This window comes from Mustela putorius, unplaced genomic scaffold (assembly GCF_011764305.1).
Source record: "Mustela putorius furo isolate JIRA1106 unplaced genomic scaffold, ASM1176430v1.1 tig00003869_pilon_pilon_pilon, whole genome shotgun sequence".
NCBI lineage: Eukaryota > Metazoa > Chordata > Mammalia > Carnivora > Mustelidae > Mustela > Mustela putorius.
This window is the reverse complement of record NW_025422021.1, coordinates 9,431,829-9,448,719: the sequence shown is the minus strand read 5'-3', so window position 1 is coordinate 9,448,719 and position 16,891 is coordinate 9,431,829. Positions and strand designations below refer to the sequence as shown.

The 16,891-nt window shown below is 43.5% G+C and overlaps 1 protein-coding gene across 2 annotated transcripts in view; it reads left to right on the top strand.

Annotated features, from left to right (window-relative positions):
• The window catches only part of ITGA6 (integrin subunit alpha 6), a 77,529-nt gene that overhangs the window by 27,809 nt on the left and 32,829 nt on the right, over window positions 1–16,891 (top strand). The window contains exons 3-7 of one of the 2 annotated variants that reach the window (XM_045066567.1): window positions 8,609–8,733; window positions 10,180–10,259; window positions 11,966–12,221; window positions 13,839–13,970; window positions 15,820–15,936. In XM_045066567.1, the coding sequence (XP_044922502.1) occupies window positions 8,609–8,733; window positions 10,180–10,259; window positions 11,966–12,221; window positions 13,839–13,970; window positions 15,820–15,936 (710 nt within the window). The remainder of the gene's footprint in view (window positions 1–8,608; window positions 8,734–10,179; window positions 10,260–11,965; window positions 12,222–13,838; window positions 13,971–15,819; window positions 15,937–16,891) is intronic. The other variant, XM_045066566.1, reaches the window with a different exon arrangement.

Below are 16,891 nucleotides of genomic sequence, written 5' to 3'. Positions count from 1 at the left end.
TTCAAAAAAACTTGTAATACAAATTGGCCAAAAAAAATACGTTTTGAAAATTTTTTTTTTCCAAGTGAGGAAATCGTATCTGTAGGCATCCATAGTCGATGAAGGGTGGTAGTAAGAGGCATTTTGGGAATCGCTGGGAGAAAGACCTCTTCAGACTGCAAGGAAATAGGGCTGAGGTGAACATTGGATTCCTTCACATGACTGGGGTTTGACTTAAGGTTGCAGATGGTGGACTCGCTGTGCGGTTTCCCTCCAGGCTCCTCAAGGCTCCATAAAGGGTGAGATTAGGTTACTACAAAATAGGAGGCAGATAGTCTGGCTTACGACTGTAACAAGGGGGAGGAGCTACAGTCTGGAGCAGGTCATGCCGGGACTAGGGCAAACTGGAAAGGGTTTGCCCGGTGACCTGGGAATGATCAGGTAAGGCAGGGACTTGGGACTGAGGTCTAGATCTGGAAGGGGAGATCTATGTGCAAGACCACAGATGGCAGAGAGCACCATCAGCCCCCATGTCTGTACAGAGTATAGGCTGCTGGCATTCACACCTTGGCCAAAAACGAAACCAGAGCATTTTTTTGGTTGGGTTGGGGGTAGGGGATGGGAAGGTTGGCAGGTTTTACAGAGCTTAAATTGATTATAGCTCAAAAATACAGAATAGATTCTTACAGACAAGGCGGTTATGGTTATTTAAAAAAAAAAAAACACAACTAAAAACCAGGGTTTTTCTAGTGTGAATGCTGGCACCCCCAAAATTTAAGGCTTCCTCCTCTAGCATTTGCTTTACAAGTGGTTTGCAATCTGATGGCAGCTCCCTATCCACTCAGTGTAAAGTGAATCCTGACCCCACCCAGTGCTCCCTTCAGAATTCCTACTCAGGGTGACACTAAGCCAAAAATGGACATTTTTTAGACAACACCAACACAGGAGAACCGAGGACTATGAGGCATATGGTGAGAGCTAGCAGCACAAAAGGGAATGGCTGAAGTAAGCCGAGAGAAACACTGGAAGAAACAGATAATCCAGGAACAGAACAAGAACTGGGTCGGGGTTGGGGGGAGACCTTACAGGTAAAATGCAATGCTTAGAATGTTAAGAACTCGTTGATCCACAAATTAAGAATAGAGTGTGCTATTAAGTAAAAGGCACAACTGGAACCAAGAAAGATCTTTTGGAGATAGAACTCCTGAAATTTAACTTTTTCAGTAGAAATATTAGAAAATCAAGTTGGAAAAACCTCAGAACCATAGACAGGGAGGGAGGCCAGGAGACCCAACACCTGAGCAGTTAAGGGGTTCCAGAAAGAGCACAGAAAATGGGATGCATGAAGTGATCGACGTGCCATGAGTCGGTCGGTCGAAAGAGCATGCAGTCAGAACACAGTAAGTGAATAAAGGCTCACATGCAGGTGCGTGGCTGTGCCTTGCAGAATGCCTAGGGTAAGTGAAGAGACTGAAGGTTCAAACAAATGAGAATTGGACTTCCATTAGGATTTTCGTTGGCACCGCTAGATACTAGGGTAAAGGCTGTAGCATCTAAGTTCTGAAGAAATTGTTTTTCAACCCAGAGTCCTACAATGCCATTTTTGTATCTGGAGGGACTAAGTTTATTTGTCATGTACTATACCCTAGGATGATTTTTAAGAAAGTAATTAGAATAAGAGGGAAACCTGTTTTCTGAAGCAGATGAGCCCAGCAAGGCAGTCCTAGAACAGTTCGTGCAGTTGCAGAAGATCTGAGGCCTCTGAGGAGGAAACCCGAGCAAAGAAGCAGTCCTGATTTAATACAAGGTATGCAAGGGAGCTTAGAAATGATCGAGGCAAACAGTGTAAGGAAAAAGGCAATGAGAAATGCTAAGACAAGCCAAAGTCATGGTTCAAATGGGAAGTACAGCAAGCCGTTGATAGAATGAATGGAAGAAACGTCTGTTTGACCTTGATGCTGGGAGCAGTTTCCTTTGAGGCCAAGGGCTCTGATACTGGTCCCAGAGAGAAAGCACGTAAGTTCAATGTGGTCTGATTGAACACTGAATTTTTACCTGGTTATGTAAAAGAGCATGTGTCTTGTGGTTACACAAGACAGCATGTAAGTGGTAGGCTAGTCTGACAATAGTGTAAAAATTTAGCTAATCGGTGGTAGGAGTTGGGGGGAAAGTGAGGGAGAAAGGGTCAGGGTGCTGATGGCTGCATCTCACCATTCAGGGAAGGGAGAGATGGTATGGAAAGTCAGTGAAGGGAAAATAGAAGGTTAAATACATTGTGTAAAACTTTAGGGGTAACAAATAGAAGAACTAAGATAATATAGTTACTAAACATGGGAAGGAAAGTGAAGAAGCAAGTAGTGTAATTTCTTCCCTTTCCATGTTGTGGGGTCCTCAGTTATGATCCAAAGCTGACAAATCAAGAAATAAAAGTAGAAGCAGAAGTAATGGAGATCCAGAGAAGTAAATCCAGATTTTTTTTTTTAAGAGGTTTTCCTCGATAATGGGGCTTGGGATGAGTTTGGAATTTGCTGCTTTCCATTATAAGTCCTTTCTTACTTTTTGGTTTCTTGTCATTTATTTATATGTATTTAACAAAAATTAAAAATGGAGTTTGAACTTGGGTTAAAGGTAGAGGTGACACAAATGCCATGGTAATGCCATCTTTTAATTTTTTTATTACTTAATTTGGACAAACTAAGAAGGCTGCACTTTATATTCACCAATAATAGTGTCCTTGTTCTAATGAAGCAATAGTTCATATTTCCTGGGACAAAGTCGTGGAGCTAGAAGGCAGAATCTTTAATCCTTGAGGAAACGAATTACTGCCAAAAACAATGAAGTAAAGCTGCTATTGTCCTTAGAGTTTTAAAAGTGGTCCAGTGTTTAGATCTTTTGGTTTGAAGTAGTTACACAAAAGTATACCAGCTCTATTTGGGAGAGAACTTGAGGATATGAAATAGGAGTGTGGCTCTCTTGAAGTCTGAAATAACTCTGAAATAGCATGAGAGTGGGTCCCGAATACTTGTGCCAGAAATTCTCATCTAGACTCCACAAAGACCTGAATTTATATCCTACCCTCAGTTTTATGTCAAGCTTGTGTCATCATTAGCCTTTGATATTGTATTTTGCTATTTCAAATTTTATTTTTTCTCTTTAAAGATGACGTGGTTTTGCAGGTTTTAGGTTTTTTTTTTTTTTTTTTAAAGTTTTATCTAAGTAATCTTTACACCCAACCTGGGATCTGAACTCATGACCCCAGGATCAAGAGTTGTGCATTATTCCTACTGAGCCAGCCAGGCGCCTAGAGTTTTGTATTTTAAATGTGGCTTTTCAATATGTTGGAATCCCAAGCCGGGTTTTTATATCCTTATAGCTTCAAAATCGTGGAGGTGATTGTTCACTAGCCCCATGGAAAGCACTCTCGGAAGTAATTCTTCCTGTTCCTTTTGGTGTCTAAAACAATCCCAGTTCAAACTTAGATCCTCACCCTTCCTTGACAGTTTTTCTTTTGACCTGATAGGGGACTAGGCTTCTCAGACCCCCTTATGTTAATTTCTGCCATTTCCCTTTGAAGGCCGTAACTTCTATCCCCCGGTCCCTGTCACTGTGAATGTGACAGTTGAATTTGTCACTGTAGTTTTGAATTCCTCCATGCATACGGGGTGGGTCAGTAGTGACAGCAGCTGCTGTCACTGCTTCTTAGGAGGAAATGACCTGACTAGCCTAGCAGCTGCTGCCCAAGTCCCGGGCGTTGCTGTGGGTGTCCTGGCAGTGCCCAGAGAATGTGTGCTGCTTATACTGAGCCAGCATCAAGGGGCATTGAGGTCAAAGTGAAGAAAGCTGGGATTTGAACAGAAACTAGGTTCTGGTGTGGCCTTTGTGTTCCTCTGCATGCTGACTAACCCTTTTGGAGCTGTATGCAGTCCGCTAACTCAGGAGCCAGCGGTGTTTGAATGGCTTAGTCCAGTGCGCATCCTATAGGGCTTGGATGGGCTACATCAGGGATGGTGCCTTTGTTTGACTGGACACAGCTCTTTTTGATCATTTGTTCCTGCTAAGCATAACCTCCTCGAATGGGCTATGACCTCCTGATTCAGTCAGGGTTCAAGCTCCATTAAGAGTCTGCTTATTTCCTGACCCAGAGAAGACCACTTTTCCCTTGAGAATTAGGACACCTGCCACTTGAGTTTGGTTGGGGTTAGTTACTGTGTTCTTCCATCGAGGTGCTTCCTCATGTTTTCTATGATTCTGATTTTATCCAACTTACTTGCACCTGCCCCCCTGCCCCCACTGGTCATTGTTTTCCTGATTGTCCTATGAAGTGTGGTCCCAGGGAACCAGATGCAGCCAGAGCAGGGGCAGCCCCCCTGGTGATCGCTGCCTCTCTTTCCTCTGGCTGATGGGTGCCCAAGGCCAGGGACCAGAGGGCTCTGCCAAGGGCTGCAGAGCACCCGGGCCGCCCTCCATCTAAGGTAGCACAGATTCTGGAGTGGGCTCACTGTGCCAATTGTCCAGGGCCCTTGGAGGAAGAACTATGCTGTAAAAACGTGGGGGCAGCCCCCCCCCCCGCCAGAAGGCAGTGTGGCTGTTTATGTTATTCTCCAGAGGCACATTTCTCTTATTTGCTGAGTTCTCTTTTCTTCTGTGTTTTCTGCCCCTCCCCACCCCCTCAAACCTTACCCTTTCCAGTCTTCTGTATGGTTGGCTTTCCCCTGCAGTAAAATGTGTGGACTCCTGCAAGAGCTTGGCGTTTTTATTCTAAATAGCACCATAATAAATTTTGTTAAGCATAAAAAGAAAAAAAAAGAACTTGGTATTTTTAGCACATGTGAAATTGTGCTGCTACAGTCTCTGTAACCAGTTGGCAAAGTGGAATGAAATGCCTCCTCTTTCTCACTTGCCTGCTAAAGGCTTGCCTTAGCCACCTCCTGGTTGAGCAGAACCCGTGGAGGGCATGGAGGGCGGAGGTACCAAGGAGGGAGAACTAGGCAGTGGGCAGGCAGTTGGGAGAAAGGGGGCTGGGGGTAGGGGTGGGGTTGGGGTGGGGAGCTGCGGGTCTGCTCTGAAGGAGGACCGACTGTCCGACTGCAGAAAATAGAACAAGCTCCACAGCTTTTGAAACAACAGGAAAGCCGTCCATGCGCCTCCCCTGTAGAGCACAGCAGTGCCGGCAGTCCCTGGGCTCTGAGGGCTCTGCAGGTGCACATCTCTGGCCCTTTACCCCAGAACCCCCAGCTCTGCAGAGCAGACTGGCTCGTCCCCCAGCCCATAATATGGCATCACTGATTCCTACACCGCCGTGTCCTCTGGCTCTTGCCCTGTCAGCCTCTGCACACTCCAGGCCCCTCCCTTGCCGCCTCTCACCCCATGGCTGCCTTGGGGACCCCGTTCCTTGCAGGCAGCTTTGAGTGCCCCCTGCTCCTGACCAAGGCACACCACCTGGGCTGCTCTTGGGTTTCATACCTGCCTATGGGTCTGGTCCCCGAGGGCCAGAGTTTGGCAGGGAGGGGGCAATCCTTGCTCATTCTAGAAAGCTCTTGAAGGTTCATGGAATGAATGCCTGAATGAGTGAGTACAATGAACAGGAACTAGTAAGCCCAGCACCTGCCTTGGGTAGCTGCTGGGCTCCTCAGGTGCCAGGCTCCTCGGGTGTGGCTAAGGAGAGGAAGTGGTCAGAGAAGACTCTGTAATGACCTTGGAACTCCGGGGCTGCTCTTTACAGCCTTCCTGCTGGAGCTGGTTGCCTCTGCAGATAACCTCTCCCCAGTCTTCACCCCGCCCGATTCCAGGAACGCTTTCACTCTGCCTGCTGGCAGCCTTTCCATATTTTGCCTCCATCTGTTGGTTAACAGAGCGGTTCTTGTTTCTGTGTTTCATTGTGTAGGTTTTGCCCTTTCCCCTAGGTTAAAAATGCCTTATAGCCTAGGAAGCATTTGACAGGAATGGGAAAAATAGTGCTCCAAAGTAATTTTTTGTCCCTACACATATATATTTGTGTGTGTGTGTGTGTGTGTGTATGTATGTATATATCTAGCAGTGATCTTAGGGGATCTTAGGGGAGAGTAATTATCCTCCTTGCAAGGCCTCTGTTTTCTTTTCTATAGAATTAGAGGGCTGTATGCTCTCTGCTGTTTCCCAGGCTCACATCCTGTGACTCAGTGCTATGGAGCCCAGCACTTGGCTAATCCCGCCCAGTCCCTGGGTCAGGGTTCCTTCCCCAGACCAGCCAGGTAATTGAGCTCGTTCACTTACGGCCGAGTCCAGTTCACCTCTCAACTGTTTGTGGGAGCTCCTGGGATCTGGGACGACATTGGTGGAATGTGTGTGTGGTGGTCCTGTGGCGATGCCTGTGGCCCTTTACCTTGCCCCTACCTTCTGCCAAGAAAACTTTCAGGCCCCAGGGACCTTGCCTTGGTCCTAAGTCTCCACTCCAGTTCTCTGTGTTGGTTCATGCTACTCATGCCTTTGTATGTGGGACAGAGAGTGGGTGCAAGTGGGCTGTGCCTGCCATGCAGGGGTGTGGGAGGAGGGATGGTACTAGGGACGTGTGATCCCACTTGAGCCAGCCCTCATTCTAGAACACTGTGCTTCGCTGGCCCTCCCCTCCCTGGACAAACTCTTGCCCCCTCCCTGTTTTTTTTTTTTTTTTTTTTTTTTTTTTAAAGATTTTATTTATTTATTTGTCAGAGATAGAGCGTGAGCGAAAGAAAGCGAGCACAGGCAGACAGAGTGGAAGGCAGAGTCAGAGGGAGAAGCAGGCTCCCCGTGGAGCAAGGAGCCCAATGTGGGACTCGATCCCAGGACGCTGGGATCATGACCTGAGCCGAAGGCAGCTGCTTAACCAACTGAGCCACCCAGGCGTCCCCCCCCTCCCTGTTTTTTGAGTGCATTTCCTTCTTCTGCACCTGCTGCATTGTGTCAGTTTAAATTTTCCTTATTGTTCAATCCTTTATTGGGATCAGAAAGACAGGTGGGAGGGACTGTTTTGTTTGTAGGGGTTTTTTTGGTGTGTGTATGGTTTTTTGTTTTTGCATCTGAGATCTGTGGGTTTCTTAAAGGCAGGGAGTGGCTTGTTTTCTGTTTGAGGAGTTGTTGGTTCACATGTGTGTGTGTGTCCAGCTCTTTCCCCCAGCTTTAGCCTCATTTCTCTATCCCCTGAGGTGTGTTCCTTCCCTTTGTTACTGTTCCTAGCTGTTCTGTGAGTCAACCAGACCCACAGATGTGTGTGGACAGCATTATCAAAAGGAGCCCTGCAGAAACAGTGGGTTTCTGAAGATCTCTCCTGGCTGTGAAACTGAGATTTTTAAGGCTTGTCGGTTGGATTAGGGCCTCCTCTTTTTTTTTTTTTTTTTAAAGATTTTATTTATTTATTTGACAGACAGAGATCACAAGTAAGCAGAGAGGCAGGCAGAGAGAGAGAGAGAGAGGAGGAAGCAGGCTCCCTGCCAAGCAGAGAGCCCAATGTGGGGCTCGATCCCAGGACCCTGGGATTATAACCTGAGCCAAAGGCAGAGGCTTTAACCCACTGAGCCACCCAGGTGCCCCTGGATTAGGGCCTCCTCTTAATGGAGCTAGCATTATTGGGGAGGGAGGGAAGAAGGCATAGTAGGATACCGAGTACACCAGTCATGTTGCCTAGACCCCCCCTGCCATGTCTGCAGACTGATGGGATGTTGGAGGCTGAACCCATTTGGGTCAGGAGTTCCCAGAGTAAGAGCTGCTCTGGAAAGGCAGAGAAAGAAAGCACGAGAGCCGGGCAGAGGGAAGGAGACTCAGGCCAGTTGTATCTTGGGCAAGTTTAGGTTCTAAACAGTATTATTAAAAGATAAACTAACTAAGGCATATTAAAAAAAAAACTTTACAAGTTGGAGCAAAAATCAATAGGAATCTGGCAGCGGCAGGTTGGAAGTGGTTAGGAGTGCTCTGCCAACAGGCACCAGGGGAAAGTCTCCTACAGAGAAAGTAGAAAAGCAAAGAAAAATTATTTAATCAGCTGTAGCTTAAAGCCTGGTTGGCTGTGTGTGATTGGTTGTCCCTTGGGTTTGATTTTATAACCTTGAGGCATTTACAGGCTTAGATAACTGCCACATCATTAAGCCACATGGGCCTAATGGCCTCCTTGTTTAATTAATTAGACAGAATGTGAACCGAAGATTCAGCGTCTAGCCAAAATTACCTTTGAGAAAAATGCCTCAGGAAGGCATAGTGTTAGATGTTGACATATCATTGCTTGTTAAGTTTAATGGGGCCATTTTCCCCCTCCAGTGTATGTTGAGTTCCATATGTCCTTGAATTAGGTTTAGGGGTCATGTTCTATAAAATGTATCTTTTAAATAAAACACCAGAATCCTACTCTGAGAGGTGCTGATACCATGAGAGATGGCACACTTTTCACGTTGTTTCAACAACCCCTTTCTGGGCTTGACTCGCCTAGCTCTGTGTGTGTGTCTGTGTGTGTGTGTGTGTGTTGCAGGGACCAGCTACAGGACTCCACCCAGCACCTAAGCCAGTGGGGCATCTGGGAACTCTTGACCACGAATAATGCTGACATCTCCACATCACGGTTCTAACTGAAATGTTAATTGTGTTTGTTAAACTCAACTCTCCAAATTCTCTGCTTTGTCAACAGGCTGCTGGTGGGGGCCCCTCGGGCTGCGGCCCTTCCACTGCAGAGGGCCAACAGAACAGGAGGCTTGTACAGCTGTGACATCACCTCCCCGGGACCTTGTACACGGATCGAATTCGATAACGATGGTGTGTCCTTCTGTCCTCACTCTGTTCACTTGGCCAGACCCCACTTGCCTTTTCCATGAGGAGGGAGGGGGAGCCCAAGCCTTTGTTCTTGGAGAGAGAGCCTCTCTTAAATACATGTCTTGACTGTTTCTTGTTTGCCTTGAAAACATCTACTTTTTAAATGACGTTGGGATGCATACTGACTTGCCGCCCTTCCTAAGCTTGCTTTCTAAAACGATATGGTGTATGGATGTCGCCACCTAGTGTTGTTCTGAGGTTCTACAGGAGGCTGTTGAAAAACTAAATTCAGAGCAGCAAAGAGAATTGTGCAGAGCTTGTACTTGGCTGCCAAAAGTTCTCGCTTGCTGTTAAAATAGAAAGAGAAAGGCTGTTTTAAATATCAGAGCTCTCTAAAGTGAGAGCTGACCATCATGGATAATTTTGCCCTCTGGCTCCAACAGAGGCTTGTCTTGTGAGGGATCTATGCTGAGCCGAGCAGTTAGCATACTGACAGGCTCCAAGCGAGCCAGATTTGACATACTTGGTCTAAGTAGACTTGCAGATTCATGTTTATGTTCTTCTCTTTTTCATCTTTTAGAAATAACCTTTGGTTTTTTCTTTACTTATTAGAAAATGATATATGTTAATTGTGAGAAAGTTGCAAAAGACATCAACCTATATAAAGAAAAATCCCAAAACCATGGGTAATCTAGACATAATCACTCTTTAACATTATGGCATTTTGGCTTCACTCTACTTAAAGTTGTTTAGTTTTCACATTTTTGTAATGATTCAAGATTAAAAAAAAAGGGGGTACCTGTCTTCTCACTGAGGAAGGCAAAACTTTAGATATAGATTGATACTGAAATAGACACATACATGATGGTGTTTGGGGTTTCTCTCTTTTTTGTGTGGGAGAGGTAAAAACTAAATAAGTTGCTTTCCTTTTTGGTATTGATAGAAAGATGTAAAGTGAATCTGAGGCCTTGTCTTCTCTCCTCCAGAAAAGAAGAGAATAGTGCATGCTGTTATATGACAGATTTAGGACTATGTAGAGAAGTGCCCAGTTCTTGTTAGTTTGGATGACAGTTGGAGTTTGGAGACTGGATTTTCACATCACTGCTTTAAGCCGCACATGTTGGAAGATTACCCCTGAGTCTTATAATTTTCAAATAGGTTTTTGTACTCAGAATCCTGGTTGTCAGAGTGTAGGGCCACCACGTAAAAGCTATATAGTTTATGTAAAGAATTTTTAAGAAGGTTTTTTTTTACCAGGAACCACTTACCTGTTTCTTCAAAGGAGAAATAATTTTTCTGGATCGAGTAACTGAATTTACTAAGGAGCAAGACTTGGAACCTAGGCAGAGTAGAAACCATCTTGTGTTTGTGTTCCTCTCTTGCTTCATTGCCTGCTTCATGACTTTGAAGTGCTAACTGTGTGTACGTAACCTGCGCTGCTTTCCACAGCCGACCCTTCATCAGAAAGCAAGGAAGATCAGTGGATGGGGGTCACCGTGCAGAGCCAAGGTCCAGGGGGCAAAGTTGTGGTAAGTGTGGAGAAGCATGCCCATTCCACAAGGTCTGAGTGCCTGTCGTCTGCCAGCACCAGGCCGACAACAGTGCGCAAGGCGGGCAGGGGCTCTGTACGTGGACAGTACAGAGGACTTGCTGCTTTGCAGCAGGAATTGATGTCAAGAAGAAATCAGGCATTATTTTTTCTGTGCTTCCTAAAGATGTTATTTATTTATTTATTTATCTGAGAGAGAGCAAGCAGAGGGAGAAGGGGAGAGAATCTCAAGCGGACTCCATGCTAAGCATGGAGCCTGACTCGAGACTTGATCCTGTGATCCTGAGATCATGACCTGAGCTAAAACCAAGAGTCAGATGAGTGACAGAGCCACCCAGGCGCCCTTCTGTGATTTCTGATACACTTGGAAATAGTCATAAAACCTGCTTTTCTTTAGAGCTTTCAGACTCAAGGAACTTATTACTATACCTTCACTGAATATTCCTAAAATGCCAGCTGGTCTTTAGAATGCAGGAAAAAACTAGACGTGGTTTATGTCCCAGAAACTATGTGGCTTTTTTAGATGAGTTATAAAGAACATGGGAATGGTCATGGAAAGTAAGAGCGGGTAATTTAAGTCTGGTTGTTTGTTCTGAACATCTTCAAATATAAGTAGCAGTGGAGGAAGAAAGGGGTTTTTTAGTGGATTGTGGGAGGTGGCCTTGGAAATGCCTGCCTGGCTGGATCACAATGCTCTGTCTCTATCTCTTTTAAAATCCTCTTGCTCGGGGCGCCTGGGTGGCTCAGTGGGTTAAGCCTCTGCCTTCGGCTCAGGTCATGATCTCAGGGTCCTGGGATCGAGTCCCGCATCGGGCTCTCTGCTCAGCAGGGAGCCTGCTTCCTTCTCTCTCTCTCTGCCTGCCTCTCAGTGTACTTGTAATTTCTCTCTGTCAAATAAATAAATAAAATCTTTAAAAAAAAAAAAAAATCCTCTTGCTCTAACAAATTGATACAGGATTTTGAAAAAAAAAAAAAATGAGAATTTTACTGAATCCTAAGTTTTGATAATTAAGAGATCATCATTATAGGAAATCAACTTGAATGTCAAAAAGTCTATTCAGCCTGTGTTGTATGGAAAGTAACCATGAATACCTTGTAAAATTATAGAGTATTTCATTTTTTCTGGCGTGATTCACTCTGCTTTTAAAATAATCTTAATCTGAGTTTAGAGTACAAGTTAGGACTGATTATAAGGAAAAAGTAGTGTGGGAAAAAGGGAAATGTCTTTGTTTTAGCTATGTCTGCCTCGTCCTAGGAAAATATGTCCGTGATTTCTCCCCTCTGGGACATAATTACAAATTTTCACCAACATACTGATGGGAAAGTTTATATGGCCAATAAAAGCCAATTAAGAAAATGAGAGACGATATTTCCTATTGTTTATGTGACAGGTCAGTTTACAAATACATTGCCTGTGGATTACAGACCGGCATTCAGTATTTGGACTGGAGCATTATCTTCCAGGCGAGAATAAGACAGAAGTCCTAGTTCTGATAATGCTAGATTGTGGTCCCCTCATGCCACTTTGGAGAACCGTTGCTGGTTTTGGATCCCATTCCAGGATGTGGGACACGTTTAACATCCTATTTAGAATTAAGCTCTCTTTATTACAAATTGATAAAATGGTCACTAATAAGCGTAAAGTCTGTAAAAATGAATGGGCTGCTTTATTCCTTCTGTTTGTAGACTTGTGCTCACCGATATGAAAAAAGGCAACATGTCAATACAAAGCAGGAATCCCGAGATATCTTTGGAAGATGTTATGTCCTGAGTCAGAATCTGAGGATTGAGGATGACATGGATGGAGGAGACTGGAGTTTTTGCGATGGCCGATTGCGAGGCCATGAAAAATTTGGTTCTTGCCAGCAAGGAGTAGCTGCTACTTTCACTAAAGACTTTCATTACATTGTGTTTGGAGCCCCGGGCACTTACAACTGGAAAGGTAGGATGTGTATTTATAGCAACAGAGATTAGAATGACTGCATAATTTGTGTTACGTGCACCTGTGATTGAGTACATTTGAAGTTAAAACAAAATGTTACAAGGCACTTGTATATTACAGAAGTAAGGTAGGATTTGTAATCTCTCAATTATATGATCTCAAAAACAGTGTTGGAAATGTTTCTCCTTTCTCAGCAATTTGCGTTAATACAAGTAGTTAACTTTTTTCTCTAAGAATATAATAATTAACATCCGTAGTTTTTTCTGTTTTGTATTTTCCTGTTTCTTGAGGCTAAAAGTGTTTTAAGTTTTAATGTTGGCAGACATTTCATTTTAAGGTAGTGATCTGAAAACAAAATAATTGTGTAGTATCATGTACAAGTAACAGTATATTAATACAGACATTTTTTTCATTATATCTTAAAAGACTGTTTTGCTAGTAAAGCAGAGAAGTTAGAAGGGTAGATGACAAATTAGAGCATTGTGAGATGATAAATTTAGATAATTTATGGGAAAGTTGTTTAATGGTATCATTTAATTATGATTGTGATGTGGGTAAAAGGAGACACTGGGAGGGAGTGGGGAGAAGGGCCCTCAGTTTGACAGAGTTTAACTTCTCTCAAGAAATGAGGCTGGCATAGAAAATCACTGTGTCACGAAGGACAGTTAACTCTAACGTATAATGAGGAGAAATGCATGGGATTTAGACATCATTTTTCTAAGAAATTTATTAAAATAAATGTGTTATAATATTTTCTGTAGTTAAGAATAACTTAGGAAAATTTTCCCTTTTGCACTCGAAAAAAACTCCCAAGTTTGAATTCCTATTAGATATAGAATCCTTGAGGAACATCTTCCCCTTTATGTCATCCATAGTAACCTTTGGGAGGAGTTTCCTTTGACCTCCCCACTCCCAACATAGTATTTGTCAGGTATGTTTACCTCATCCAAATAACACATAGAATTTAGAAATAGTTTTGTCATAACAAGAATAAATGCCATTTATGGTTGAAATAACAAAAACACCCATGAGTTATGTATGTATGTATTTATGGGAAACATCTTTTACCTGCTTTAAAAACCCTGATTTAAAATGTTACCATTTTTAAAAAGTCACATAGTGGGCTTACTATATGAAATCTTTTCTTTTTAATTGTTAATTTTGAACATTTTAGAAAGATGAAATCTTGGTTCGGGTGGTTTGGAGAAAGGATCAAAACATTTCAGCTTTACACTCTGGTAAAGTAGGTAAATTGATGGTAGGATGACAGACAATATAAAATACATCAGGCTCTTGTAATTTCTAAAAAGTTACTTTCTCTAGATTTAGTTAACCAAGTAAACATTTCATTTTCCATCCAGTTTTGTGGCATTACAGAGAATTCCTAAAAATGCATTTTTTTTTCATTACTAGAACAAACTTCTTTGTAAAAATTCACATAAACATGATTCTTTAAACTTTAATAACCTCAAAAGCCCTCTATTTCCTCTGCCCTTCTTCCTCCAGACTCCTCTTCTTGTCCTTATGAACATGAGGCATGTGTATTAGGAACCATCTCTTTTATTTTGTTCCATCTTCATGGTTTTTTGTTGTTTTTTTGCCATTTCATTTCTTTAGGCATCGTTCGCGTAGAGCAAAAGAATAACACTTTTTTTGACATGAACATCTTTGAAGATGGGCCTTATGAAGTTGGTGGAGAGACTGACCATGATGAAAGTCTAGTTCCTGTTCCCGCGAACAGTTACTTAGGTAGGAATGAGTGCAGCTGGTATGCCCGCCTTTCCAGATACCTCAGTGAGACCCTGTCCGCCCAGGACCCTGGACCTCGAGGCTGAGAATAGGCCAGGAGGAGCCAGGGGCCTGTGGCTGTGCTGATGGGAATTGGATTTAAGCTTTGGTGATCCTGAGGTAACCTGGGTGATGCTTGGGACTCTTCCCTTCCGACCTGGGCCAGCAGTGGCCTCTAACTGGAAACAGGCTGTTGGGACAGGGGGTGGTGGGGAGAGGCAGGGATGTCGGCAGTGAGCTGAGCTGCCTCCTCTCTCCCTCCAGTGCCTCTTTCTAGAGATACTCTTAAGAGCTACATTTATGAAGTTACTCTGAAGTGGCAGGTCAAGACCTTCAGGTCCTTTCTTGGTGACTGTTGTTCTCCAAGGGTCAGCTCTGCTTCCGGACTGGGGCCCCCCTGTCACAGGCCCCCTGGCCGGTGGCATGGTGGCTTTCCAGTGGCAGCTGAACAGCACTGCCAGAGCAGCTTGGAGGACCCCCAGACTGTGTCTAAGTGCCAGTTCCCTAACTCCTCAGGCTCATTTGCATTACTAATGGGTGTCCTAAATTATTCATGTGCATTATGGTAATTACACAAAGGCTTTTAAAAGCTTTAATTCTTGGTATGAGTTGACATAAAGAATAATTACTGTACATTTCTTGGGAAAAAATGTAAAAAAATCTCCTAAACCTAAATAGTGACCTACTTTTTTTTTTTTTTTTTTAAAAGTACCCCTGTGCTAGAGATGTTACTGGAACAATGGAAGGTAAAAAGTAAAAACACAAGAATAATTCTAAACAATGTGTTAGTAAGCATATTCTAAAATATTCTAATTATAGAGATATGCATAAATGGTACTGTTAATTAATAAAACAAAAAACAAAAAGCCACAACTTTTCAGACACTCCTTATTCCAAATAAAAATCTGGAAGAGGGCAGAGAAGAGGGCAGAGACAAATTAAACTTACCACTTGTTAAGTGCCAACCATGTGCTGTATTTATTGCTGTACAAGTTGTACTTGACCTTCCCAACAATATTATAAAATCAGTATGATTATCCCTCTTTAGCTGATGGAAAAAAACTGTGACCTAAGGAGATTCATTTCTTAGTCCAAGGTCACACATTTGCTCATCCCTCAGCCAAGGAAAGAAAGGCTCGTGGAAATGAGGCAGGATGCGAAGCAGCTGGGTGTGTGAGTGCTGGGTCCGTGGCTTTGCAGGACACAAACGGGACGCAGACGCCATCCGTTTGCAATCTCAATTACTCAGTATGGTTTTTCAGGGTAAATACCATCAACACACAAGTATGTTCTTTGAATATATTTTAACAGGCAGTCTCTCATCAAATGTGTTATTTAGGGATTGTTTTTGATGAGCAGTAATTTTAAATTAAAATTTAATGTAATGGTCAAGAAACCCGGTCAGGGTTTTCTGGTCAAGAAACTACCACTTTGGTCTTTAAGATAGATGCCCGTGGATTTTTACAAACAGTTGCTCTTGGAGCATTCAGGAAGTTTCAGTGTATTTTATTAAACACATTAGCCCCTTTTAAGAACAGGTTGCCTCAAAAGAGGCTGCCTGGAGGGGGAAAGAATCCAGTTCGTGTTGTCACATTTTTGTTGTCCGTGCTGTCCGTGTGTCTATGGTTTCAAAAAAATCAATGGGCTTGAGGAAGCAAGTGACCTGCTTGTGGTTTTGGAAGCTGGTGAGGCTGGCCAGCTAGAGGCGGGGGTGGTCACCTCGTGCAGCGGGAGCCTCGGGAGCTGGCAGGCCTCTTACAAAGCATAATTGCTTTCTCTTCAATCTTTTCCGTTCCATGCGTGTGTCCAGGCCTGCTGTTTCTGACCAGCGTTTCCTATACAGATCCTGATCAGTTTGTTTATAAAACACAGCCTCCCAGGGAGCTGCCCGGCACATCCCCCGATGTGATGATGAATAGCTACCTAGGTTTGTGACCTCTGAGATGACAAATAAATCGTCTTGGTCATGGTCATTTAAAGAAATTTTTTTTGGGGGGGGAGATCCATAAATCTTTTTATTTTCTATTCCATTTCGAGTGAAGCACACTTAAAAGCACGCCAGGCTGAGGCTCTGCCGCCAGGTGGTTTGCAGAGCTGGATTTGATTACATCACCCTGTTAGAAACTCGGAGCTCATCATATTCTCCAACTCACTTCACAGTTTGAGAACTGCAACAGTAGTGGTGAAGCTTTTTGTAAATCACAATAAGAAGGGTGAGCTTATGCTCTCTGGCATCTGCCTCCCCTCCCTATAGGAATATTTGCTCAGTTTGAGTGGTTTTGACAGAGACATTGATATGCACCTGCTGGCAGATCTTGGTCTGTTATCTGACCTCCCAGCTGATGCTTCCTAAACGTGATGCGCCTCACGTTTTCTGCCCTCCGAATGAGTATGTGATTATCATCAGTGAGAACGTGCTCACCTCTATTGTTTTTACGAGGTTCTCAAATACTCCCATCTCACCGGTCATGGTCTTGTTTGCATGTTTGTGTCTGAGAATTAAGTTGGTCCGAAATACTGAAATGCTGTCTGTGGTAGATGAAGGATATTAGCATTTGTTTTACCAAGGAGACTGATGAATGTAGAAGTTACTAATCATTACGTTATAGCAGAACCCTATAATGTGCACTCAGGTATGTTGGTCTGTACTTTCCCATGATAATTTAGGATCTAGCTTGATCTCCTTTTATCACAGTTCTAGTATCAAAGTAGAGTGCACATAGCTTTGGAAGATGCGTGAGTGTTTTCATGATTCAAGTTACACATAAGCTAAGTAGCACAGGTAATTTCTGTGAAAAAAGTCTTCATGTATGTCACAGAAAGCCATGACCCTAGCCTACTGCTTTGTACTTGGGTCAAACTCTTTCATGTTGTAAGTGTGA